This window comes from Limanda limanda, chromosome 12 (genome assembly GCF_963576545.1).
Source record: "Limanda limanda chromosome 12, fLimLim1.1, whole genome shotgun sequence".
Classification (NCBI taxonomy): Eukaryota; Metazoa; Chordata; class Actinopteri; order Pleuronectiformes; family Pleuronectidae; genus Limanda; species Limanda limanda.
Window position 1 is genome coordinate 13,245,431 of NC_083647.1, and position 27,180 is coordinate 13,272,610.

A 27,180-nucleotide genomic window follows, 5' to 3' on the forward strand; every position below is an offset into this window, starting at 1 on the left:
CTAAGCCCTGGGCTTTGCTCCCAATCCGATTGGTCGATACGGCCAGGGATGTAAATGAAATGCAAAGAGGAATAAGGCTGGCTTCCCATCTCCAGTGTGTGCCCCCCTAAGTCCCCCCCCACCCCTCTTTTTTTCCTCCGTCTTGCTCTCTGGGCTGTTTATGGTGTTGTGTTTCTGTCCCCCCCCCCATTGACAGACTTGCTGCTCTCTCCCCGTTTCCGTCTCACCCTCCACACTCTGCCTCATCCCTCCTCACCCCCCCGCCTCGCTCCTCTCTCGCTGCATCCCTCTCTCGCTCCCTGGCTGGGCACACAACTCTTATCTCCTCAGACGCCCCACATTCCAGCGTTGCCGTGGCTCCCTGCCTGCATCCCTGGTCACGGCGATTCCATGGGTTCCCACAATCCTCAGCAGCTTGCTGATTTAGGGTGGGCAACTGACTCTCAGAGACAGGGGAGAGCAGAGAAACAGAGGGGTTAGGGAAAGACAGGGTGAGAGGGGATGAGGAGGCAGAGAGAGGGTGGGAGACAAGGGACGAGAAAGGGGGAGGAAGAAAGTAAAGTACGAAATAACACAAGGGCATGAGACAGGAGGCAGAAAATGACAGTAAACATAAAAACACACATGACGATGTAAGTCAAGTAAAAAACAGGATTTAATACAGTGATTTTTATTTCAATTTAACAAATATATAGAGATTTATTGTGGATAGATATTTGTTCCCCAAAAAGGCCGAGTCTACTGTGGAAAGAGGTCCATAATATATAAAAATAAGTCTTTATTGTAATATCTTAATCTGTAGAAGGTAGAGTTACAGTTTTCCCTTTTTTTTTTATGACAAAACCAAACCATCTGTGCTGCAGCAGGTTGAATCTCATCATCCAGCCAGCTGACAGCTGCTAACCAGGCCTGCAAACAGAAAGGCCAGATTACATTCTGAGAAAACTACACATGCACTTGCTGTCCTTTGCTCTCTAGTGGTATCTCAGACAGCCGGCTCCTTCAGGCGGTGGTTCATGCAGCTTACGGCGACGCACCGGGCTGACCTCTGCTTGACGCATTTCACGCCACAAGGCTTATTAGCATCGGCACCAGCATTCACGTGAACGTACGGTTTGTGATCCCTAGGGCACGTCAAAGACGAGCGCTTCTGGTCCGTACGCCGAGTTTGCATCATCACTGTCTTACAGGTAAACACAGGGCAAAGAGTCCATTTTCCTGAGAGCTGACAGTTGTGCGTGTCAACGTGCGCCCCTGGAGTGTGCATGATTTGGTTCTCCTGTGCATGATGATCAAAGCACTTTGCTTTTCAGTGTCCCGATCTGTTTATCGACTACGTTTGAAAGCAGCTCTGGCAGGAAAAAGGCTCGGGTGGAGATTTAAGCATGTTCACACACGCACACATGTAGACATGCAAACACAGATCAACACACATGCAAGCATGGGCGCACACATAAACACACACACACACACACACCTCTAAAAGGGTCCCTGGCATTGTGACATTTCACATTTCATTTAAATCCATGGGGGATTATAGCCCTCTGGTTAGGAAGGAAGAGAGAGAGAGAGAGAGAGAGAAAAAAAACACTCATCGAATCCATTAGTTACAAAACATTTCAAGGACCATCTAAGATAAACTGATGGATGAATTGAAGGGTGGGCAAGCAGGCGGGTGGGTCGGGTTGTTAGTGCGTAGTGAGGACTCTGTGGCACAGCACAAGTCTGTCCGAGATTAAACAACGGCTCTAATCCCCCATTTCTGCCCCCAAATTGGGTTTCCCTCAATCTTGGCCTCGCCATCCTAATGTGGAAAAAGAGAAGTAGAGCAGCAGCTGAGGCTAAATAATCACCAGAAGAGAGGAGAGGGGGGGGAAAAGAACGAGATGCAACGATAAAGCAATCGAATGGTGAGTTTAGGGGGAGCACGCACAGCTTGATTGGGGTCAGTCGAGGCTTCCTGAAGTCAAGCTCTGTCCCCAGTTAACTGTAAAACAGTCATTAAAGGAAGCATGGCTCAGTCCTTCTCCCTCCATCCTTCTGTTCTGTTACTAGAACAAACTAGATAACTAGATTAACAGGAGAGCAGTACTTGTTGGTCCAGTTTGGCCAAGTCTATGTGTCTATGAGGTGTTCCAGCTCCACGCAGGTCTCCTCATTGGATGTGCTCTCAGCTCTGGCCGAGTCCATCTCTCTCTCTGAGCAGCTGAGTAATGGCCGAGCGTATGGCGGACGCCTGGGGATCTGTGGGTTCCTTCTCCAGGTAGAGACTGAAGTGCCGGGTACTGCAGGTCAGCAGGCTGTCTGGAGTGTAGCCGCGGTGACCCGAGCGGAGCAACCTCTCACAGGCCAGTGCCAAGTTCTTGTCCCAGTTCGGAGGGTAGTGCGAGTGGGTCTCCACAATCTCCTTATACAGCTGTCCAGAAAACACACACACAGACAAACGCACACAGAGATACGCATACATAAAGGTGTTACCGAAAGTGTGGCACTTCAACCTGCACCTTTATGATAAACATCGGTATTGTTGCATGTTTGTGGAGGTCACACTCACAGTGTAAGACAGCTCAAAGAGGCGAGCTCTCCCCTCTCCCTGCATTCTCTCTGCCAGGTCAAACAGAAAGAAAGCCGTCTTCATCCTGAAACAAAGCACGCAGGCTCAGGGCTAAGTGCTGGATGGATGAGCCATGCAGATCCACACTTTCAGACGCACCACTCCAATGGAGTGATTTATGTAGATGCCGCCACCAAATAGAATGTACATGTAGATGTAGATGCTCTACCACACCAGACTGGTTTATGGAGATGTTCTGGTGGGCTGGTACGCATCGTGACACAGCATTCTCTCTCTCTCTCTCTCTGCACGTTGAAGATCACAACCTCTCCAAAGAGGAAGCCTACGTATGCTGGAGAAAAGTTTTGCGTACCTGGCCTGCCACATCTCCTCGTTAGCGACCCGCTCCCAGGATGCAGGATGGAAACTGTTCACACATGAAGAAGAAAAAAAACAACCATTATATCTAGACAGCTTCAGGCGTTTGGCTAGTGCACAGTTCCACTAACTATAAATGATTATTTATGGGAATATATTGTTCCACTCGACTGTGCAGGTTCGGATTCACTAAACATCAATGTTTGCCGAAGCAACAATACCAGCTAGCACATTAGACATGGAGTAAAACCACATCTCCCCCCTTTTCACTTTGTTGACTGTAAACACTTGACCTCTTCTTCAAAAGAATATTTTAGCAAGGTTCCCGAGCTAATATTTGGCTCGTGGGCATCGGCGGACACGCTTGTCGTGAGGGTGCGGGAAATAATGTCACAGTATTCAGCTGCGGATATCTGAGTGAATGAAGGGCTGCTGGCAACGGCAACAGAATATGGAGCTTTGACTAATTCCACTTTTGACACAGTTATTGACAAAACGCAATAAGAAACTCATTATTTTCCATCTTCAGTCTCATTTCAAGCGGCCGAGGGCCTAATGTCTTGCACTGGTTGAATTCACAAAGAGCTGGATCACAGCACGGAGAACAGAGGAGGACAACGTCTCTGAGGGAAGCTTTGTGGAGTCTGAGGAAGGATAACTGAAGACCACAGAGAGATGAGGGGGTAAGTAGATCTTTTCTGCTGTCGGTGATAAAACACATGGCGATGACTAATTTGTAGGCGTCTATTGTGCTCTCTCAATGAATCTATTTTTTTTGTGAAGATCATGGCTTGTTTTAAACGTGCCAACGGATTTGTTTTTTTTTCTTAGCCAACAGTAGGCCTCCGAAATTTACATCCTGCTAATCTCGCCCCTTTAAACCTCAACAACTCGCCAGTGGAATAGTCTTTGCAAACTCACGCTGTGGAGCCAGAGAGTTTAAACACACTGAACTGCATCTCCAATTGTATTAAAGCTCCCAGGTTTCACAGGGTTTATAATATGTCAAATGTGCCAGGCTGAACTTTGGGGAGATGTGGATAAAAATGATGCTCAAGACATCGATACGTTTTTGTATTTGATAGACTAAACATAACATAACCTCACTGAGTTGCTGCAGATGCATAACGCACCGTCAGACACTGTGGAACAAGATTATGTTTTTTAACCATGATGCTATGACAAAGGAGAAAAAGAGGAAAACCATGGATCGAAAAAACGAACCTGTTCAGATTTATTCATTGTTTTTGTCTGTGTTTGCACCTGTTGTGTGGCTCGCTCCAGTTGTAGACGCTTCTCGTGCGTTGAGCCCACTCCTCAGGGTTAAACTGCCTCTGATTCGGCACCAAGTATTCACACACACCCATGGGCCAGCGAGTGAAGCTAAGTTCCCAGCTCGGGTCTCCATCGGGCAGCCCAATGCAGGCGAAAACATCCCTCCTGCAGAAAAAAAAACAGGTACAAATAGTCAGATGGAGGCATGTTCACATCCTCAGTTATTATCTCCAGGTGACTGTTGATGATGGGACACAGGAAAAACTCTTAAACAAACCTTCCCTCCTATCCCTAACCCTTGTAATGTCTCTCAAGCCTTGTGCTGTTCACCAAAGCCTCGAGCCCCGAGGGTTAATCCCACAGGTCAGTGTTGCCCCAGTGAGAGACAGACACGTTGGCCTGGCAAACACTGCCCCCTGGTGGGCTTGGTATTAACAGGTCTCCTGCCAGTGCCTGAGTCTCCCTCTCTCCTCGAGGAGTGAATGTGAGAGCAGGGAGCAGCAGTAAGTCCACCAGAGACTGTTTAAGCAAATCAAGTAGATTAGTCGACTTCTGTAGTTCATCAAACTCCTTTTATGGCCTCAATAGTTCTACGGGCTTATCTTCTCCCTGCACTCACCGCCGTGTCGACCGTCCCACTGATCTCTGCCTCGTCAGATCACCCACTTGTTCATCTGGACCATTGTTGCCCTCCCGACTCAGTCTCTCTTTTAATTTAACATCCTTCTTTTCATCTGTTCAGACCATCCCTTCACTCCCTCTCTGCTCCCTCCGGTGACTCACTGCGTGTTGTGGGACAGGAACTGCTCCAGATTGAAGGTGTCTTTCTCCTCCGGGTGCACCGGGTCCCACCAGCGGCCGGGGAAGTGGACCCCGGGGTAGTGCTGCCCCAGCTTGGCCACATACCAAGTGTATGTCATCATCTATAAAGGAAGAAAGGGTACCACCCAACTCGGTTCAAATCTTTGCATCCACTGTGATTAGCGTAAGTTAACACAGTGCATAGTTAACATAAAGAAAAGGATTTACTGACTTGTTTAGTGGCTTTACTCTCACCTAATGTGTCCACTCTTCTGTGTGTGTTTTTAATATATGTCAACTTTTCGGTTTTGACCTGTGGGGTATGGTATTTGCCTCCAAGTATTTTAAATGTGTTTTTAGAGGTGACAATTAACTGATTCTGAACCTCTATACGTGAGGTTACCAACAAGGTTTGACTTTCCACATAACTCTAAAGATAGATGGTTTTGTTTTCACCTTATTTAAAAAATTTAACAATCCCTTTAGGATTGTGATGTTGATATAAAGATATAAACTTATTTGCACTCAGTGACTACGCACCATAATTAGAAAGCCTGCAAGACATTTTCTGACTATCCAACATCAGGCTGCAATTTATGTATAAAATATATTTTTTTTTACCCAAAAACCAATCCTTCTTAATGATCTAAAGCTTTATATTTCTTACATGACAACCAAAAGAAATGTGAGTAATCGTATCATACATATAATTCCTCAGCATCTCTAACTCCAGAGTGAACAATTAATCTAACACAACACACAGGCTTTCTATTACTTCCTATCTTGTATACCTAAGTTAACAATACTACTTGATCTTGAATCCTGAAATTAAAGTGCTCGTATTTGTGTAAACTATAAAAACTTCAAAGATCTACAATACACAGACAGGACAAAGCTCTGACCTCCTGGTCAACCAGTCGGACGTCAGGCCTCACACCCTGGCAGTAGTATAAGTAGCGCAGGGAGTTTCCAGGCAGATCTCCTCTGGTCAGGATGATGGAGTCTTTTGGGACGGAGCCCAGAAGCTCCCTGCCGAACCGCTCCACCACACTGTTCCTGCTCTGATCGCACTCCCTGAAATCAACAGCAAACACAGTATAATATCATCAAAACACAAGTTGTGTTAACTTGCGTTTAAAAGGGTGTCGAGTGCGGCCTCCCCCCCGCTTAGAATTGTGTGTGATGCGTACAGTCGTGTGCATGTGTGTATGTGAGTGTAGGTTTTAAGGTGCTCTGAGGGTAAGTTGTCAGTGCCCCCGCCCCCTCCCTTCTGCAGCGGGCTCTGGCTGCCTATCGAATCCCAGGGAGACAGGTGTGATGGCTCTGACAGCACGGGCCATGCTCTCCCCCGTGATCAAAGCCACTCAGTGATGGCTGTCTGGCACTCCCCGGCAGTACGCTGGTGTAATCTGCCTCCTCGGACAGCTAACATCTCAGACTGAGCCCTGTGAGAGGAATCTATGTGCTAACCGTGCCGCTCTTTAGCCCTTACCATGGGGTGAGCAGGGAACAACCTGACACGCCGAGTTCAGACCTTCAGCACGAAGCACAAAGAAACAAATCAGGTTGACTCAGGGAAAACTTATGCAGGGGAATTTGAGAAGGTACTAGAATGAGAGGGGGGATTTTTTTTCTATTGCACTTTAACTTTACTACACAAAAGTACTTAAAAAGTCACTTAGGACACATTTGGCTCCAGTGTTATAGCAACAGCAATACTGTAGTAGTAGTACAATAAGTACAACTAAATAACTGCTGAACAAATGCTTAACTGATGGTATCAGGTATTTATTAAACATCGAGCTCTAACAGACATGTGCAAAAGACGGCAATGGCAGACAACCTTATAGATCCAGCGATGATGTGTGACTATTGTTTAAATTGTTTTTCTCTTTTTTTCCAAGTTCATTGATCTATTGTGATCACAACCATTATTTGTTGGTTATTAAACTAATTTAACTGCAACTACTCAGCAGTAGTGATGGAAATGTTAGTATCTGGCCGTTGTTTTTGGTGCTACACTTCAGACCATTGGATTTGAAATATAAAATGGAAATGGGAAATGTAAAATGACGATTCTTTACTTCATTTTGAATAAGCATCAGTAATAAGTCAAAAGCAATTTCACTCCCAAACGCATTTCAACACCAACATATATCTTTAAACTCAAAATAAATTGACTAGTCACCGTTTCATATTATTCCATTTGTTTAGCAAAAGAACAAAAAGCATACATTATTGTTCTAATATGTATGGAAGGCGTTGTAAGTTTTAATTACATCTCACAGTTTGTTACTAATAACCTGCAGCGCTCACCTGTGATTGTTGTGCAGCATTTGTCCCAGCAGAGCCACAGTGAGGACCCAGCCGGTGGTCTTCCACACTCCCCCAAGGCCCAGCCTCCTCTCCAGCTCGGTGAGAGTCTGCTTCAAGCCGAGGCCGGCCAGCACACACACTGCAGCATCACTCTGCAGCCAGAAACGCTCAACCTGCAGGAAGTGAGCGCACACATGCTTACAGACATGAGACATGAGTATTTTCTTTAAGTTTGAATCTCATGGTGCATTCACATGGTGTTGGAGTAATCTGAAAAATGAGTTCTTGACAGCGAACCTAAACGCCACCTAAAGTTGGAACAACTCTGTAAATCTGTGTGATCTAATGTGAACTTCTCAAATGTTACACTTTTGTCCTCTGCAAACTGAATGTCCATCTCTCACAAGTTTTAAATCATCAATATGCCTGTCACACCTGATCCTTTTTTTTTGCTCTTCATTTTTATACAAATATTGGACAGATGTTTTCAAGGTGTTGTTTAGAAGCTCTAAACACATAAATAAAAAACAGTTTGTACAGTGTCCATGTTTTTTACCACCTTCCTAATTCAAAACACATGAACAAGTTAGAAAATACACCTAACACTTAAATGCACATTTAGGCAAGTCGCAGGTTGAATAACAATAGTAAAAAGTTAAGTTGAATGAGTCTCTTCACTCACCACTCCGAGCAGCAGGGGTCTCCTGATGTCCAGGTTAGCTCTCCAGGCAAAAAACAGTGAGTAGACCACCAACATGGCAGCAAACAGCCAGGACACTGAGCGACACGTCCTAGGACAGGAAAACACAGCCACAAATTATTTAGTGTACAAATACTGATCTTGCTTTCATATCGCTATGTGAATATTATTAAATATATACTCTCTTTATATTTCAATAAACACAATGTAAAGTAGTACTTTGTGTATATTCTGCAAACAAATATATACCTGTTTTGAATATATCCCTGCAAATATTATGAGTCAAGGAACAAATGTTTACACCAGCCAGCTAAGAGGTGAATGATGCAGGCTGAGTCACAATGAGGTGGTGCCAACTGCTGAATCACTAAGTCATTACAGTAAAGCTGTAAAATCTACTTATACACAAAATAAACATGTAGTTGCCCTTGTGGCAAAAACAAACCATCATCTGAACCTGAAGAACATTTTCAAAGCAGGTAAAATGACTTCTGGTTTTCCTGCTGATTGGATTTTTGTTTTAACCGGCTGGCCACTGACACACAATATCTAACTTTATATATATTTTTAATTCGGATCTTGTTACGCGCAAGTTAAAAATTTAATATTTGACCCAATATGTTCCGAAGCAATTCCACTCATCAATCCAGTGTTAGGTGCATTTGCATGTTTTACTTTTGGTGTCCTAGAAAATGACCTCTCTCTTTTTCATCTCTGTGACTGTAGCCAAGATTATCAAAGAGCGCCCCAGGAGAGGGGGATCAGGGAGGTGGTCTGTGCCCTCCAGGGCCGGAACAGTCTTTATCAGCTCCACCCAATAGACCCCAGTAACCACTGTGAGAAATAACTGGTTCACTCTGCCACATGCAGATACATACAAGCAGCAATTTACTTGTACACACCAACATATTTTATAAGATCCAAAACGCACATCAACCCCCTCTTGATGTGAATGTGGAGCGTCACGACAGCTTGACAGTGAGGTGCCTCAGTGTTGTTTTGTATTCTTTTTCTCTGAGATCAGCATTTTGTCAGTGGTTTTGTTCCCTCCTTTTACTCCAGGGGATTATATTTTGTGGTTGAAGTGGCTGCTGAGATGTGTGTGACAGAGTTTGGTGCTTTGCATGCCGGGCGTCTCGCTGATCCTACCTGTCCCACGCCGAGAGGAGAAGGCCTGTTCCTGCCAGCACCAAAACGGGAATGGAGAGGTCTGCAAGGCAGTGGTCCATCTGGGCCCTACACACACGTACACACACACACACACACACACACACACACACACACACACACACACACACAAACATTAACACACATGATGGACACCGTAGACAAGCTCAATTACCCTCCCTGCTACTGGAGTCAAGGACACCAATTATTAAATGCCCTCCATCCCCTATCATAACAAACTCCTTGGACTGTATGTTCCTCCTTTCAATCGGATTGACAGATACGAATGACTGTGTCACCCCCCCCCCCCGCTGCCCCATCCTCTTGTCACAGCGCCTGTCAGTCACCGAGCACTTGCTCAGAGCAGGGGGATAGTTTCCTGCCTCTTCCTTAATACCCAACTCTATTTGACAGCTTATTGAGTCTCTGTATCTCCCGATGTACACTATGTGTGAATGTGCTCATGGGCGTGTGTGTGTGAGTGTGTGTGTGTCAGCTTCTCCAGTGGCTTTACGTCGCCAGTGCGATATGCCTGTCATGTTCGCCTCTCTTCCCCATCTCGAAGGTGTGCTTGTCCATCAAGCAGCATGGGCGACGGCAAGGGGGTGGGCGTCTGGCGGAGGGGGGGCCCATGGTGGGGGGTCTTAAGACGCGCACGCACCCCCCATCCCGTCAACTGGAGGAAGATACCAGGAGTGGGATGAGTGCGGCGGCGGAGGTGGTAGTGGAAGTGGGGAGCAGGGGAGGGAATCGGATGGAGGAGGTTTTGGGGGAGGGAGGGAGCGGTGGGGGGGTTGCTGGAGTGGAAAAATACAATTTCTCCAGCTCTATTGCAGTGTCTGTCATCACAGCTTGTCACGCTTAAAGACCAGAGCTGAGTGATCATTTCAAACTGCTGGAGAAACAGAACACAGCGATTTGGCCCTCTAAGCAGGTTCAGTTCTGCTTTGATGGGAGAGGGAGAGTTGAATGGGAAGAACAAAAGCTGCTGGGGAGAGAGAGAGAGAGAGAGAGAGAAGGAGAGAGGGAAAAAGAAGGAGAGATGGAGAGACGGGAGAGAAAGAGATGGGCAGCAGAAATGACTGGGCTCTCTGAAGAGACTGATGTGATTGTGGTTAAATCTGCGTGAAACACCAGAACCGGTGCCGAGTGTGCTTGGGAAGTCCACTTCTAGAACCGTGTGCGCCCTCTATGGGCCAGGATCAAATACACCCAGTTTCCTCTCATGTCTCCTTCCAACTCTATCTTAGAATCTATAGAATCTTTTTAAATAAAAAAAACAAATCACCAAAGACAAAAAGACACAGAACTGTAAAAAATAATAAATCAATATCTAAATTGACTATGCTGCACATGCAGACAACATGGAATGTCATGACCATAGACTGTGAATATAAATGGACGACACGTCTCTATTTCCTCCCACTATCCAGAAATTAAGCTTAAACGAAGAAATCGTACGCCGAGGGTCTGTGCAGTAGCGATTGGGGGTGGAGCCATGGTAGCGAGGTCACACAGACACACATGCTCCACCAATCAAGAGTCAGTGTCACCCGTCAATCATGATAAGTCACCCTGTTTTTAATAGCATCAGACAACTGATTGAAACAGTACAAACTTGAATAAGAACAACCTAAAATAACAGAAACCATCTTTGTGAAAAAGCTACTTCACGTGTTTTTTGTCTTTTTAGTTTGGTCCATGTCCCATCCTCTAACAAGGAGGAGGCTGGATTTATGAACGATTCTCTAACAAGCCACCAGATGGGGATCAAGATTCTTTGGCTTCACTTATGGGGAGCACTAATGTCGTCCATCTTTATATACAGTCTACGGTAATGCCAAACAATAAGGGAATGTGCATTATAGGAAATACAGGAAAACCAGTTGTTTTTTAATGATTGTGAACAATTTAGACAAAAGGAAAATAGGAAAAACTTACTGTAGCATAGTGGTGATGTTCACAGAGCCCTCAGTCTTTGCCTAGCAACAAAAACGAGAAAAAAAAATCAAACTTGCACGTAAAATAAAAAGGGTGCATATAAGGTAGGTAAGGCGGGGGGGGGGTCAGCAGCATGTACCAGGCTGAAGGTGCCGTACTCAGCCCTCAGCAGGTGAGCCAGCAGGCCTGACAGAGTGGTCTGATCGCCCCAGCTCCACCGGGCTGTGTTGAGGTAGGAGGAGACAGGAAGGTAGATGTACGGCAGGAAGCCGGCGAGGAAACACACTCCCAGAGATACAGCGACACGTAATGACAGCTCCTGTCAACATCACATGAGACGCATGTGGTTTAGGTTGATGGCATTCCCGAAAACAGATTTCAAACATTTAGTTTTATTGTTGTTACATAGAAAATCTGGGTATTTAATATAAAATATGGTAAATACCTACACAGTACATGTAAAGATAAGGAGACTAATGGAAACTAATTACACAATCACAACCATCCTTTCTCCTGCTAGACCATCTGAAGCCTTGTTCAGACCTGGTATTGTAACCTTAACGTGATTGAGGTAATGAGCTGCACGCAGATCTACTATGAAGACAGATTGTATCAAATTTAAAAAAAAACAGGAATCATTATGTGTTATGTTTGTCTGTTTTGATATTGGGATGGATGCCACAAACAAATCCACGTATGATCACTGATAAACATAAAAAAGCAGGTCAGGACACATTTCTGTTCACACAGCAAAAAGAATGTGGCCACTCCTCAGGAATGGATTTCAGGACGGATGTTAATATCAGGTCTCAACTCGGTCTGAAAGACTAAATCTAACTTTAAGATTAAATCAGTTCATTGGGGACCTTCGCTAACAAAATAAAGTGATTCTCTGAGCCCACTTTAATAAACTAAGACACTTCAAGAGGTTAAATAAAAGTTTAGAGTAAAAAAAGTGTATCTACTGTATATTAAGGATCTCCACATTACTCCGCATAGAGCCAAAACAAATGTATGTATTGTCTTGTGAATGTGCTGGACTTAAATAGAGCTCTTGTAGTCTTATCAACCACTCAAAGCGTTTCAAAGTAAAAGTCACATTCATACAATTCTTCTATACACAGCACTTTTTCTATCACGCTATTTACACGCTGTCAAGGACATTTTGGGCGCTACGGATTTAAAATGTCGTCTATGTGTGGTTGTATTCATGAGGCTGCAGGACTCACCTGATGAGAGTGGAGTCGGTGAAAGACCCAGGGAATGACGACCAGTATATACAGCACCAGGGTGTGCTGGTTACAGAGCCCCAAGCCACAGCATAGCGCCGCCCAATGTGCAATCTGATGAGGGCAAGCAGGTCAGTACAGCACAGGGAGTTCAAGAGAAAGACAGAAGTTCTCCAGTCTAGAGTTGTTTTTCTGCCATGTTACCTTTGACCTCGTCCTGGCGTCTTGAGCACAGTGGAAGCTGGCGATGGAGAAGAAGAGCAGACCAACAAAAAGGTTGTTGAGGGTGAAGACCTCTGCCACCATGGACCACTGCCAGCTCAGCCTGGACACAGCAAACAGGCCTCCGGTCAGCACTGCGCCAGGACCAGGACCTGCCAACCTGAGTCACAGAGAGGAGACCTTGTTATTATACATGACTTCAGAAAGAGCTGTGACAGATTTTCCAGGAATGATATGGGTCCGCAACTATTTTATCTTTAATAACATTCATAAATGTTTTACTATAGTGTTGCTGCAACCATCAAAAAGTTTTCTAAAATAAAAGTAAAATATTAAAATTAACCAAGCCTGGGCATCTATTTGTTTGAAAGGCTTTCAGTATTTTATTATTTAAATTAAATTTAAATTTGATAAAATTGTACACTCTAAAAGCCACCACTTCCCTCAGACTAATTTGGGGACCCATTATAATCTTTCTATGACCCAAGTTTTCTTCCTCGGACGAGACCTTGAAAAACATTCTCAGTGATTTGGGGCAATTCACACATGATGAGAGAGAACTCCCTCCCCGGCAGCCGCTTGATCTGGAGCAGACTGGCAACGAAACCACCGTGGTCGAGATAGCACTTTATCCTCAGCTTCTTAAATATAATGTGCGCACAAAAGTTTTTCCCCTTTCTCCTCTCCTGTACTGTCTCCATCTCCTTTGCGGTAATTGAAGCAAACTTGGGATAATCTGTCATACGCTAAGACCCACCACTTACTAAAATCAGAGACAGAGGGGGGGAGAGAGAGAGCGAGAGGGGCGACAAATGGTGGCGAGAAGGGGAAGAAAAGCAAAACAGTGCAGAGTGTGTGTTAAAGGGGTGAGGCAGTGTGCGGGATGAAGGATGAAATATAGAAAAAAGGAAGAAATAAGTTCAAGAAGAGAGAGGGTAAAAAAGAGAAAAGAGGAGAGAAAAAAAAAGAGTCAGCCCAGTCCCCGGCATGCTGGCTCTGAAATATGAGCAGCCTCGACAATTAGGGAAGTCAGGCAGTATGGCCCTTTCCGCCATTGTGTGGAGTGGCTTAGAGTCCTCATCAGCCTATCAGCTAACTGACAGGCAGAGAGCTGCTCTATTCAGCACCGCAGATACAAGCTGCAGGCCAAACGGCTGCCAGGTCCCTTATGACCCCACAATCCCTTGCCGGTGACAGCTTCAAGCTCCATAGCAAATTAGGCGCTCTCACATTACAATCGCAGAAGACAGATTCCATTAACGGTATCTGAAATTGAGTAGAGAGCAGGCCCGTTATCAGACCTGACTCATAAGCACCGCCATTAATCACAAGGCATGATACCATTTATACATTTCCAGCTCTCTGCCTGCCGCTGTGATAGTCAGCCACAAAAGGCCTGATGAGACTTAGGCTAGGGGAACAATGGAGCTTTCTGAGGAAAGCGCGGTAAATCAGGAAAAAAAAGGAGAGGGAGAGCGAGAGAAGGGTAGGGGAAAAAAAAAAACTCTTGCTTGCTGACTACTTCCCCTTTTTTCTTGGGTTTTTCTCTCTGCTACTCGCCACTATATTTCCTCTGTGTTCACTATAAGGCAAGCTCGGCGGATGAGTGTGTGTGTGTGTGTGTGTGTGTGTGTGTGTGTGTGTGTGTGTGTGTGTGTGTGTGTGTGTGTGTGTGTGTGTGTGTGTGTGTGTGCACGACGCACTTAAAAGAGGGGGGGGGGGACTGTGTTGATGGGGAGTCTGGGAGTGGGTCTTAATAAGAGATAGCAGCGCCTTTCTCACTGCACCGCTCCAGGAATTAGTTGTAACTTGAAGGAAGGATGAACACGGGTGCGGAGTGGGGAGTGGGGAGGGGGTGGGGGGGCAGACAGGGACTTTTGTTGAGGTGCCGGGACCCTCTGCACCCAGAATTTTACCTCCCTGCGTGACAATTAACCCGTGGCTCATGCACCTAGCAGGGGGGCTGGTTTTGGGGGGTAGCACAGGGTTCAGAGCAGTCGTGGGGGGGGGGTCCACAGTCGGGTTATTACACCAAGTCGGTTCCTCCTGCCTCTCAAAGCCCCCATCTGATAGCCAGGCAGCACTCATCACATATTCAGACACACACACAAACACACACTCCTGCTCCTCCACTTCTTTATTCTCCCTGAGTGCCTGACAAATCTCTCTGTTAGAGCTTGTCAGTCCGTAAGAGCCCAGTGGTGTGTGTGTGTACAGCGCAGCCCGTAAATGACCTGTCTGTCTGCGTCGGACCACCTGAGTGCCCGTCAGCCTCTCAGCCTCTCAGCCCCCCCCCCGCTCGGCACAGCTCATTCTCCAGGCCGGGCTGCTCCCAGGGCGCACAGATAAAGCTGGATCCATTCTGACACCAGTGAAGCCTTGTTCCCCCGTTATCACAACTCAATGCGGTGCAGGATGCCGCTGTGCTGAAATGTTGTGGCTCAATGACAATGGCCCTGGTTGAGACATGGCAGGAGAATAACACAGCTGACAGAGAGACTATTCTACCCTGAACTGATCCACGCTGTGCCAAAACGTCTGTGTCATCACTCGGGTAATTAACTAAATGACAAATATTATGCATTAAATGTGGAATAAGGCACAAGCTTGGAACTAATGTTACAAAAGAAAAATCACTAATAATTCAGCTGAAAGTTACACATGCGGCATGAAAATGATGAAATAGTAGGAAAATGAGAAAAGCAGGTTTAAAAAAGGGAAAGATCAAAAGGTAAACAGAAAATAATGAATGACAAAGATACAACAGGCTCTGGTGAACAATGTCCCCTTCAAGGACACAACACAACAAAAGCTGTGTATAATCGCTCAAGTGTCAAAAAGGGACCTGCCTCGTTCACCCCCTCAGTTCGACAGGATGGGCCGTGCCAGCACCAGTCGCCTGTGCTAAATAACAGCACACAAAAAAAAGCCTACACCAGCACTCTGCACTGAATGAGGCTCCACAATGGAGCTGGCCAAGGGAACCACTGTCACACACCACCCTGGGGAGCAGACAATACCACAGCTGTGCCATCGCGGATCAGCGCCGCACTGTTCTCGAAACCGAGCGCTGGTTTGGGGGAAGCAGCGCTGGAAAAGAATCACACATTCCTGAAGAGGGTAGAGAGCCCGAGAGAGGAGGTGGCCTGCTCGGGCGGAGGCTTCGGTTTCCAGCTGGCCTCCACCAACACCCCAGGGTTCATCTTTGGCCAGGATGACGGGCAGGGTACTTAGTAGCTATTATATGACAGCGGTTAGTGGTAACTGAGATCAAATACGCCAGTGAAATACTATAAAGTGTTCTAAAGCTAGTCAGGGCTCAGACAAGGGCTGAGCAACATTTCGGTATTATTGTCAGTGTCATAACAATATCAGCATATCAGTGTTTCATTTTTAAAAGTTTTGTGGTTTTTAATGGGCACATGATGAATTGTACATACATAGCTCAGTTTATTTGTGAAACTATTGAGCGCATGAGAAGTGAAAACTTTTCAAAGTCGCAACGCCATCATGCTGAGTTCGGGTTTTAAGGTGACACATTTCACCAGTACACCTGTGTTACAGAGTTGTATCCTGGTAAAAGAAGGTTTGATACCATGAGCTAGAGGCTTTGATTTTGATCACATATTTTTTAATTAATATCTTCATAGCACCCTTCCTTTATCAAAATGCAATTTTAAATAAGTGGAATGTCCATATTGTAATTAAAGATCAACTATATCATATTATTGTGGTTTTCATTTTAAATGTGTAACAAGCAAAACAATAGAGTTATCCCTAACGCACTATAGACTTTCTATAATAATGAATTATGAACTATATTAATTTCTGTTATATTACTCAGCCACAATATGGATATAACACTGATATCATTATATAAATCACATTCACAGCTCTTCTGACTGAAATACAGAGTGAACGTCTACTTCCTCTGTCTCCAATAATTTTCATTCCCAAAAATAATTTCTTGTGAAATTACCTTCCAAAATAAAGAATATCATCAACTACGGTAAAACATTTTTTTTTATTTTTGCAGTATTTCCCAGCCTTAATCCTTTTTACTAAGTGACTTTAAAAACAGCGTGTGTAAATACTGGTTGTCACAGTCTGATTTCCAGCCAATCACCACACCAGGCACTCCTCTCGTCTTCCTGCCTCATCCAGTGTGTGTCGAGGAGGCCGCCTGCCTGCAAAGAGGGTAAATAAGAGACCCGGCTCTGCCGCTTCGACACCCCTCCTCCTGGAGAGCGCTCCACTGCTCAGTGCGTGCAAAATTAATCACCACAATTTTGCTCAAACAATGCAGCCACTGACATGACAATTTCTCCCAGAATGCCATCTTAATCTCCACCCAACACACAGAAATTACAGGAAGAGGGGAAAAAAACAATTTACAAAAATCCTGTGTTTATGCAATTCACTGAATGCCATTTTTCATTGCTCCTTTTTCCAACAAATTCATTAGGCACACACCACTGATACATAAATGTTGCTGTATAGATTCCATTAACTAATTCTGGGTGAATTGTAATTGCCGAGTCTGATCCGTCTCCGTGCCTGGTGCCTTATTAAGACTGCCTGTGGTGGGTGAGGAATGTAATATTGACGTCCGAGGCAGACACAATCTCGGGCCCAGGGGCGAAAGGAATATTAAACTGGTAGTGTATTCTGCTGTCTATCTAGCTCTCCTCCCTCCTCCTCTCTATCCCTATCCCGTAGCCAGTAATGAGGAAATAACATCTTCATTAAACATCTGTTTAACTGTATTAGAGGATGAGTCCTGGGGGAACCATTGGTCATGCTGAGGATGGGGGGAGTGAAGGAGGTCTGTTGGACTACAATGTGAACAATGAGATACTGCGAAAACGGAACAAAAGGTCCAGAGATTGGGCCTTTTAAACAGACAACCCTAAAATTGTATTTACAGACGAAAACTGAAATGGGTGTTTTCTCTGCTGCCACTTGGGGAAAAAGATTTTGATCCAACCCTAGCAGATGTGAGAGGGAGGGGCCATGTTGCCACCTACAGGGAGAGGTGAGAACATTGTCCAACAAAAACTATTCAGCTGTTTCCAAGATAACACAACTTACAATTAAGATGTCTGAAGCTATGCAAACGGTTGCAGAAATATAACAACTCCCTACGCATCGCTCCTTACGTGACCCCGAAAGGATACACACGCCTCAACCCCTGTGGAATAAACAACCACACCTGAGTGAGGACGGAGAGCGCCATCAGGACCATATGGTGGAGGTCCTTATAAGGAGATGGGGACACAGCACAAGGCGGGGGGGTGGCACCACGCCCGCCCTCCGGTCCACTGAGGTATCAGCTGTGCCACATGGGCCAGCAAGGAGGCTCTCGCAGGGATACCGTTTTCTTCCGAGGGCCGCAAGGAGACGGAGAGGGCCCGACACATTTGATGTGCTCAACAAACTGTTATGCAATCATGTGATCATACGGGGAAAAAAAGTGCTGATGACTGAGCGTTGCAAGGTTGTTTTTCTGCTCCGACGGCTGTCAGCACGCTAACGTGTCTGCTCCTGGTTTCTCAGGATAAGCCCGGGAATGGAGAGAGATTCCTCTCAGGTAGCAGAGATTCGGAGCAGCTTTAGCAGATAAACTGTGAAACGAGAGAGAGCGCAGAAAACCAAGCTGTCTGGATTATCCCGCTATGAAGGGTGTATTCCTCTGGAGACTCTTGGCTGAGGCCTTCAGCGTTCCACGGGCCAAATGTGTCTTTCAGTGAACTAGCGAGTGCAATCGATGGAAATTATCATTACGTCCACCATCCTCAAAGGCTTGTCAGGCCATGGTGTGAAAACATAACAAGACATGCAATTTGGCCATCAAACCATATGATCAAGCCAAGAGAACTGTAATTGACAAATCAAAGGGAGGCTAAGTGCTACATTTTGACTTGCGCAGGAGAGAGAAGTGGCTTCCAAGCCTATCAACTTACATTCCCCCACATTAAACACGGCAATCTGGCCGACTAATTTAAATTGATACATCAAAGGGTTGCCATGTTGGGTGTATTCCAGATGAATTTCAAGGTCTACAATTTACTATTTGAGAGAAACTGCCTTCAAGTACCCGAATTAACTCCACTACATTTTGCCATCTGAAAATAATCACACAAAGCAATGATTTGTTTGGGGGTGGGCGGGTGGGTAGGGGGGGGGCCCACTCCTCGGCTGATACAAACCCAAAAATTAAAACTGGGGAAAAGTTTATGAGGGTCTCACAGGGACAAAAAGACATTTCAGGATTTAAGTTTGTTGGGAAAGACAGAGTGATAGGACCGGGCAGGTACGGACGGGTGTGGACTGGTCAGGTTTGGCATTTCTTCTGAGGGAACGGCCTGGCCAGGGAGTCCCTGCAGGGCTGTGGCACTACATCTATGCCAGTCTTCTCGGTATGGTCAGAGCACCCAATGCCCTCCGTGCCAGAACAGAGAGGGAGGTCTTGACCATCCGGAACCCCCACCCCCTCCTCGGATAATTTTCCCTCTCCGGTAACCCCTCACCAGGCAGAGTCTGCCAGCTGATCCACGGCCACGAGCTCATCCCAAACTAGGTCCTGAACAGATAACGACTAAAACCTTTTATGCTTATTTTTCAAATTGAAAGCGTAGATTATATGTTCATACTTAAGAGCTTATATGGCTGGTGTGACTGTGGTCCGGCTCAAGTCCTCACTACCCACCCACCCTAGCTGAGGGTGGGTGGGTGGGTCAGGTTGGAGGTCCTCATAATGACTTTTTGCTTGAACTTAATCCAAAATTGGATCTAAATCCTCAGAGATTACAGAAAGGGCTACAGTTAACATGTGCACTGGGAGCCAAATATCATCCAGACTGCATGGATATTTTCTGGCCACAAAATATCTGTCTGTAAATGTCTGGCCAAGAGCTGTGTCCAATCCCCCAATTCACTGCTATACATGGCCAGAAATCTCTCTAAAGAGGCACGGTGTTGGCTTCTTTTCTTTCCTTCCTCTCTTATTCTTTTCGTCTCACCTGTCCTGTTCCCGGGCGGAGAGGTTGAATCCAGCAGGTTTTAACTCACCTCTGAGGAGCAGTGAGGCAGGACAGGGTCCAGGCTGATGCAGTCTGGGCTCAAGGCCAGTCCCCTGAGGAGCACTTCCTCCCCAGCGCCTGCCCTCCTCCAGCAGGGCTGACCCTGTACCCCGACCTACTCCGGACCACCTGCCACCCAGCACACACTGGCCAAGCACACAGGAAGTAGGCCCATGCAGGACTGAGCACGGAACACAACTCCATTTTCACCCGCTCTCCCTCCCAGGCTATCGTGGTGTACAGGTCCAGAAATTACATCAAGTTCAACAATTCCTATTCTGGGAGACTAAATTAGAAGTATATGACATGCTTGGAAATGTCCCAGTATGCATAAACACTGACAAAAAGGAAAAATGTTGACACTAAGCTGCCACTAACAAAGCAATGTGGAAAATCACTAAGATCAGCAAAAGGATGATGTAAGGTACTCTGGCCAACCGTGCAAGATCAACACGCACACAAAGAGGCAAAGGGTGAAATACTCCTCACATGATGGGGTCAGCAGCAGGCGAAACTGCAGGGTGGTAGATGGCAATGCAGAGAGCGTAAACTGGGCTCATGACTGAGCGAGGGGAGAGGTGGTGAAAGAGAGAGGGGATAGGGAGGAGCGGAGTGAGTGATCCTGTTCCTCTAAGACCCAGGAGGCAAGAAGGGGGAGATTAGAAATCGTGCCGTGTCAGGATTGGGAGCGTGCTGGGCAGTGGGGGAGCAGGAGAACAGGGATGTCGGCGTGGGTGCTGGAGGGTACGATAATTGTGATATACATACACACACACGCACGCTCACAACGGGTGGCTGATGGGTAAACAGGCAGGGCAGGGTGGTGGGAGAGAGGAGGGCGGCTGGACCCTGCTCCTGAATACTGAACAGCGGATCAGGAACACTACCGGCAGTAAGTCAGGACCCAAAAATACCACTCTCTGTCCCAGACAGCATCAAGATGCAAAAAGTCATGAGGGGATTGTTTAAAGACCCCCACCTCTCAAAAAATCTTAGTTATTTCACTCAGATATTTGACTTTGACTGAGCCGGCTGATGTTTGTGTTAGACTGTGTGAGTTCAGTTTTGTGACAATAAATCTAGTGTGAAGACTTGAGTCATAAAATAGCAACTTAACAAGAATATTATTTCGGGGGATTTGTTAACTCCTTATATATATATATATTCCATTGACGGCAGAAGAGGGAAGTCACTAAGTAAAAAAACTGCTGTACTTAAGTAGATTTTATTTTCTGTTGGAGCATTTATTTTTCTGACAACTTTTTCCTTTTCGCCCTACATTGTTACACTAATATCTGTACTTTTTATTTCGTCATATTGTTGAAACAGGCTCGTTACTATTGTTTTAATGGATTTGAGGGAAATTATTAATTTTTTATTTTGAATCATCAAGTGCTTTCTAACATCAATACACATTTCAATCTAAATGGATGGGACATTAACACAGAAAAGATGATTCCTTGTTTTGCATAAAAATAATACGGCATAAAAGACTTATCAAGACAAATCTGAATGGACAGGGAGACTCAACTTTGGAGAAAAGGCGCAGCGCATGTCAATGACAAGAAGTAACAATAAAACATTCTCTATCCCACAAATTTACTCCTGGACAACTTTTAATGCTCATAAATATTTTCTTGCTTCAACCCCTGATTTTATCATATTGTTTTCTATTTTTTTTAAATTAAAAGTGGTTAAAAGTCTTAAATAGTCTTCAAACTATAGTCTCACATTGCTTTGCACAGATGTAGCCAGTAGAAATGGTCTTCAGCGTTTTTCAACTATCTGTACGTCTTCTAGAATGTGTGTGCTTTTACCACCTCTGATCAATGGCGGGAGAGGAAACACAAATACATCTATTATATTGTGGAAAAAGAAAGCATAATCATATATATTTACGGGCCTACCTGCAGACAGTAATGCAGAGGGCACCACAAGCTGCCGCCCCCAGCAGACCACCCATCAGGTTCACGCTGTGGGCTGGAGAGAGGGACGGCAGCAAGAACATGGCCAGGCGAGCTAGCAGGGTGAAGAGAGGGTATCCTGGGGGATGAGCCACCTGAACACACACAGTGACACAGTCAGCATCTCAAATCCAGACACACAATGAAAGAGGAATTCAGAGGTTCAAGAGAACATCACATAAAACAGGAAATGTTTCACTGAAATGTGCACGAGATGTGACCACTGACTAAGATTTAAATAGAAGTCAAATGTTTTTTTGTACGTAGCCCTTCATAAATCTAGCTGCTCTTCTGCCCCCTATAGATGCCCGTAGTGGAGTGCAGAAGAGTCCCAGTAACAGAGAGGAGTGACACACATCCGCCCGCCCTGACCGCAAACTGGGACTGCTTTGATACCAGAGCCCTCCCCTCTCCCCCTTCTCACTTCTTTCCTCTGGTCTCTTCCCAAGGACAGTGCAGCTCCCCAGAGCCCGCGATAGAGCACGTGGTGCTCGCCAGCCCCAGCCCCCCAAACCACCTTCGAGCCGCAGTCATCCTCGCCTGGGGGATCTCGGCAATCACAGCAATTAGCTGCTAAGTCTCCTCCACCCAGATAAGGGCTCAGTCATTAAACACAGACTCATTCGCCGGCGCTGATAACACGAGCCATGCGGGCAGGGAAAAGGGACAGCTCCTCAAAATGAGCAGAGAGCTGAAAGGTGAGAGGGTGACTACCTCCGCAATCACCTCAAATTCTGCTAGCCTACTATGCTCTTCGGTTACATTCAGATAACACAAGCAACTTCCCCACAGTCTGAGAGAGGGGTTGTTGATGGAACATGAAGGTCAGAAAAAGTCGAGAAGCAAAAAAGGGGCGCAGAGAATGAGAGAAAGGAAAGGAGAGCAGCTCAGCCGACAGTTTGGTGAATTGAGCGGTGCTGTCGGACAGGTAGGTGACTTGTGCCTGTCTGAGGAGGGACTGTGTGGCCGACAGGAGTGGACAGATATGCTGCTGCAGGACAACTGAGGGACAAAGGCCACAGGGAACATGGGGAAGCAGAGCCGTGGAGCTCTGGGGATCAGAAGGGGGGGGCCAGCTGCCTGGGGCCCGGGGATGGCCTGCAGGGCCCTGGGGAGGCCCGGGAGGCAGACAGACAGGCCACACGGACTGCAGCACTAACAGCAGGATTACTGGCATAGTGACACCGACACAGCCTCCCTAAAAGGATCACACGGCGTAATAAACTTTATTAAATAATAAAACTTATTATAACTGTTAACCCGATTTAGTTCATTCTTCGCGGCTTACACACACACACACAAAAAGAGGGGTGGATATAATAAGCCTTATACCATACATAAGGCAAAGCCTACAAAAGCCATCGCCTTACCATTGACTTTAATTGGATTTGAGGAACGGGTTGCAAATTATGGCATTCTCTATTTGCAACTTAGTAAAATAAGTGTATAGAAAAGAAGGGAAAAAACCTGTGGACTGAAAGTAAATTAATCTCCTTTCTGCCCATGCTTAATTAAACTTCCTTAACGCTTATAAAAGTTAATGAGTGAATTGATTAAACAATACAGCTAATACTTACCCCCAGCTCACAAGCAGTGGTGATCAGCTCTCCTGTGGAAGAGAATAGGGGAGGAAATTAATGTAAACCCAATAATTATTATTAAGAGACAAGACTGCTCCCAAAGTTTTCCCAAATCAAATACTTGCACTGGGGTTTTGCATTAATTTGCCAGGATCAAAACCTGCAAATCTTCCCAGTGTGACATTTCCTAAGCGGCACGCTCCTTCTCTTCATCTCTCCCTTCTCCCCTGATGCCTCCCTCCCCTCCTCTAGCACATGCTCACGGATATAAACACACACACGCACACACACAAACCATTAGACTGCCTCACCAATGCACTGTCACACAAAGACACACACATATGCTGATCTGAGAATAATGCTTGAAGTCCCATCCTCCCCGTGCATCGGGGTCCTTTCCCTTCCTCTTTCTTCTGCTGCTCTACGTGCCTCTCTCCTGCTCCCACACTCCCAATGTCTCAGTGTCTCGTTTAGTCCGTTGGGCACAAACAGAACAGCGATGCTGGTGACAGTCACAGAATGAGGTAAGCTGTTAAAATAAGAGCCGGTTGCACAATTTCTTGACAAGCTCTGTGTGGCGCAGCACGAAGTGAAAAGAAAACCCCTAAAAGCTATTTTAGGAAGCTTTAATGTACCCAGAGCGTTTCAAATTATGCTGATTTCTCACCCAATGTTTTCATCTCCCACTCATGAAAATTGAAATTTGGTTCAGATTAAATGACATTGATAAATGTTTGGGTTTGAGACGGCTCCCTCTACTGGCACCAGATGGGCAGTCGTCTCCTCCATCCACAGCAGCCAAAAGACTGTGGCCTCATTTGCTGCAGCAGCGACAGAAAAACATTCGATCACTTCACCAGCGTTCAATCTATATAGGAGGCCTGGTTAATTGATACACTACATATAACCTGGGGGGGAGACAACATTAAATAGCTAAACGCTATGTTTTATTTTAAGAGTTTAAAAATACTGGTTAAAATGAATTGATTTCTAGCGTTACAAGTTACATTGGCTCACAACTAATTTATTTTAAAGTGTTTTCCATGTTCAAAATAAAAAAAATGGGCCATGATGCAGCGACAACTGTTATAGAACAGCGGCTGAGTTTCAGATGGCATTGGCTGCTTCGTGTGTTTTGCAACCTTGCCGATACACTGAATTACGATGCCTAAATTTCTGCCACATGAAGTGCCCTAACTCTTATCAGTCTAATGGACCATGAAGTCAGAACTCCTCCACCTGCACAGCTTAAATGTTTTCACAGCTCCATTTCACCTGACATGAGCCGCCAGCTACCTGCCATCACTTTATATCACACTTCCCCTCATCAGTTTCTCAATTTCCCTCATTTTCCCCTCAGTAGTAGCAGACGCTTGCACCATTCAACATGGAAACTCAAACTAATACTGAGCCAAAGCATCCCTCTCCGTGCCACAGAGCTGGGGTTCTGCAGCCCCTACGCTAAAAAGGCAAAAATATTGACTCGACGGGGTAGCAGCAAGGATGCCAAGAGTCTTTGTGATAGCGGAGCATGGGCACCCACACCAGTCTTCCCATAATCCCCATCATTTCCACACTCCACATTCCTAGACAACAGCGTGCCCGCGGGGCTGCGCTCAAGCCTCTCCAGGGCACATCACACCTAAAGAGATTAGGACACAGAGACGGAGACCTGGAGAATTCGGAAGGGTGTTCAGCTGGCACTATCAGAGCGGGCATCCTGCACCGTCCCTAAAGACTGTGGAGAAGGGGCTGGCCATTTTTTTTCAAAGGGCCCCCGTTCACTAGGCTGCAACACAAGCAGCAGGGCGACTCAGCGCTCCATTTGCCTGCTCTCTCCTCGTCTCTGCTTGCCCATATCTGGCCGAGCTTTTCATATGCTTTCACTCTGCAAATTGTGCATTCCCCTCTCCGCAGCAGCTTGTACGCCAGAGCAGTGCAAACCTAACAAGCAGAGCCTTCATGGCCTCAAGTCCACATTTGCAAGTTTGTAACCTTGCTATCACTTCTAAACAGTTTGTAATTGTGCAAATGCGTTACTTCATAAACTGCATTACAAGAACGCCGGAGAACACATTGGCCTACCACATAGGAAGGTGCTGAGGGAAAGCCTTATTACAGAAGAGTGAAAATTGAATTTATGCATACGCACATCATTTTGAATGTAAACAAACAAGCTAAATTATTCCGCGAGTCAAGGGCTGTCAACAATGCTTTGCCATTACAAACGGTGTCTCCATGACCCAGTACTGCAGTGCAGTCGGTAAAAGAAACAGTACGCTGCTATTTACTCCTCGTGAAGACAGACAAGGGAACATTCCTGCAGATCTGTAAAAAGGGCAGAAGTTTTGACAAAGTAAACTTTTTTTTAAACTTTATGAACGACAAATGTTTGGTCATGATTATCATTTGATAAAAATAATGTTGATCCATTGGTTAAAATCTTCCATGGTTCCCACTCTATTTAATAATTCATTTCCAGGTCGTTTTTCTTAACAACTCAATTAATTGGGCTCAAACAGTCATAGGATTTAACAATAGGCCTATTGACACATAACTGCATAAATATTCCTCCTTTTTTAATGATGTTGTGTTCATGATTATGCTTCTCTATTACTGGTTAAGACAACGTCCATCAGAGTTAACCGTACAATAAGGTTGTTTGACTTCTTTTTCTTAGTCATAAACACTTATTTAATGTTACCTGAATGCTTTATTCCGTTGTGGCATTCCAAACAGTCCAAACAATATCTTATATCCACATCCTTCGTATGAACTTGGAAAAAAAAACACCACGGTCCACCTCTAAAACAATTTTGAATCACACTATCACAGCCTTTTAAAGACAGTGAGATCAATTTCAAACTAAATAGGCAATGGAGTTTCATTGTTAATCTATTTAAGGGGTCAAGTTACAATTTTAAAGATCCAGAACAATAGAAAAAATACATTGGCATTTTAATGAATTTCAAGATTGTTTCCATAACTGGAAATGTACTCTCAAAAATTCCAGGTTTTGGAGGATGTGTGGGAACTTTCCAGTGACACGTGAGATACTTCAACAAACCTGTTTACATGGAAATGTAATGAAGTGCATCCAACATTTAGGGACAATTTGTCTGTCAAACCAATAATGGGAATAAATATGGCTGAAATACACATAAGAGAAGGATATTTTTTTTAAACACCTGAAAAAACACAAACAATGCAGCACTGTGACAATTTGACACATTTAAGTGTGTTTCTTAAAAGAATAGTAGTTCATAGAAGTATACAATTTGTATCTTAAATCCTCAGTTTTTTAGAGTTGCTGTTTGAGCTTTAGACTCAAATTCACTTTTGCTAATCAAACTCTTTTATCTACTTTTAGTCTTTTTTCTTTTAAAGATATAAGTGAGTTTCTGTTTTCCTAATCGCTTCCTGTTTGAGATGTACATAGATTAGATTTGTCTGCCCTGGTGAATCTTTACATTTACACATGTGGTCTGTGATCTGCAGCTGCAGCACCACGGACAGCGCCACGGACGCTGCTGCCAAACGTGATTGGCTGCCCAGCAACATAACAAAGCCACATGACCCCATTAGCATGTAGCTAGCAGGCTAGCACCCACCTGAGTCTCCCCCGGGGACCGTCCTCTGGACACAGGGCACGTACAGTGCGGTGACACACGCCACCGTGGCCCCGGTCAACATCCAGCTTCTCCCGGTGTCCGCCGACATTTTGATTTGAGACTAAACACCGATAGTTCTCAAACAACCGCCAGCTAATGACGAGCTAACGAGCTAATGCTACCAGCTCCCATTCATTAAGGGCTGGAGACGTTAAACGGGACTCAGAAGCGACCGATTACACGAAGACATGTGTCAGACTGCAGCTTGCACGAAGTCAACGTGACACAAAACAGTGACTTCGGTTTAAATGTTGTAGTTTCAGCAGTTAGCTCCTCTGACGCGGTCACTTCCGGGGTTAG

At 45.4% G+C, this 27,180-nt stretch overlaps 1 protein-coding gene across 1 annotated transcript; it reads right to left on the reverse strand.

Annotated features, from left to right (window-relative positions):
• Positions 1–674: 674 nt before the first annotated feature.
• Positions 675–27,180, reverse strand: tmem260 (transmembrane protein 260). Its single transcript, XM_061082880.1, has 16 exons — positions 26,821–27,180; positions 23,207–23,238; positions 21,573–21,724; positions 12,566–12,743; positions 12,362–12,475; positions 11,272–11,451; positions 11,133–11,173; positions 9,174–9,260; positions 8,007–8,115; positions 7,325–7,497; positions 5,911–6,082; positions 4,991–5,130; positions 4,196–4,372; positions 2,928–2,981; positions 2,555–2,639; positions 675–2,416 (listed from the first exon to the last, which is right to left on the reverse strand). The coding sequence occupies exons 1-16, from the start codon at positions 26,927–26,929 to the stop codon at positions 2,171–2,173; spliced, it is 2,049 nt and encodes a 682-aa protein (XP_060938863.1). The 5' UTR covers positions 26,930–27,180; the 3' UTR covers positions 675–2,170.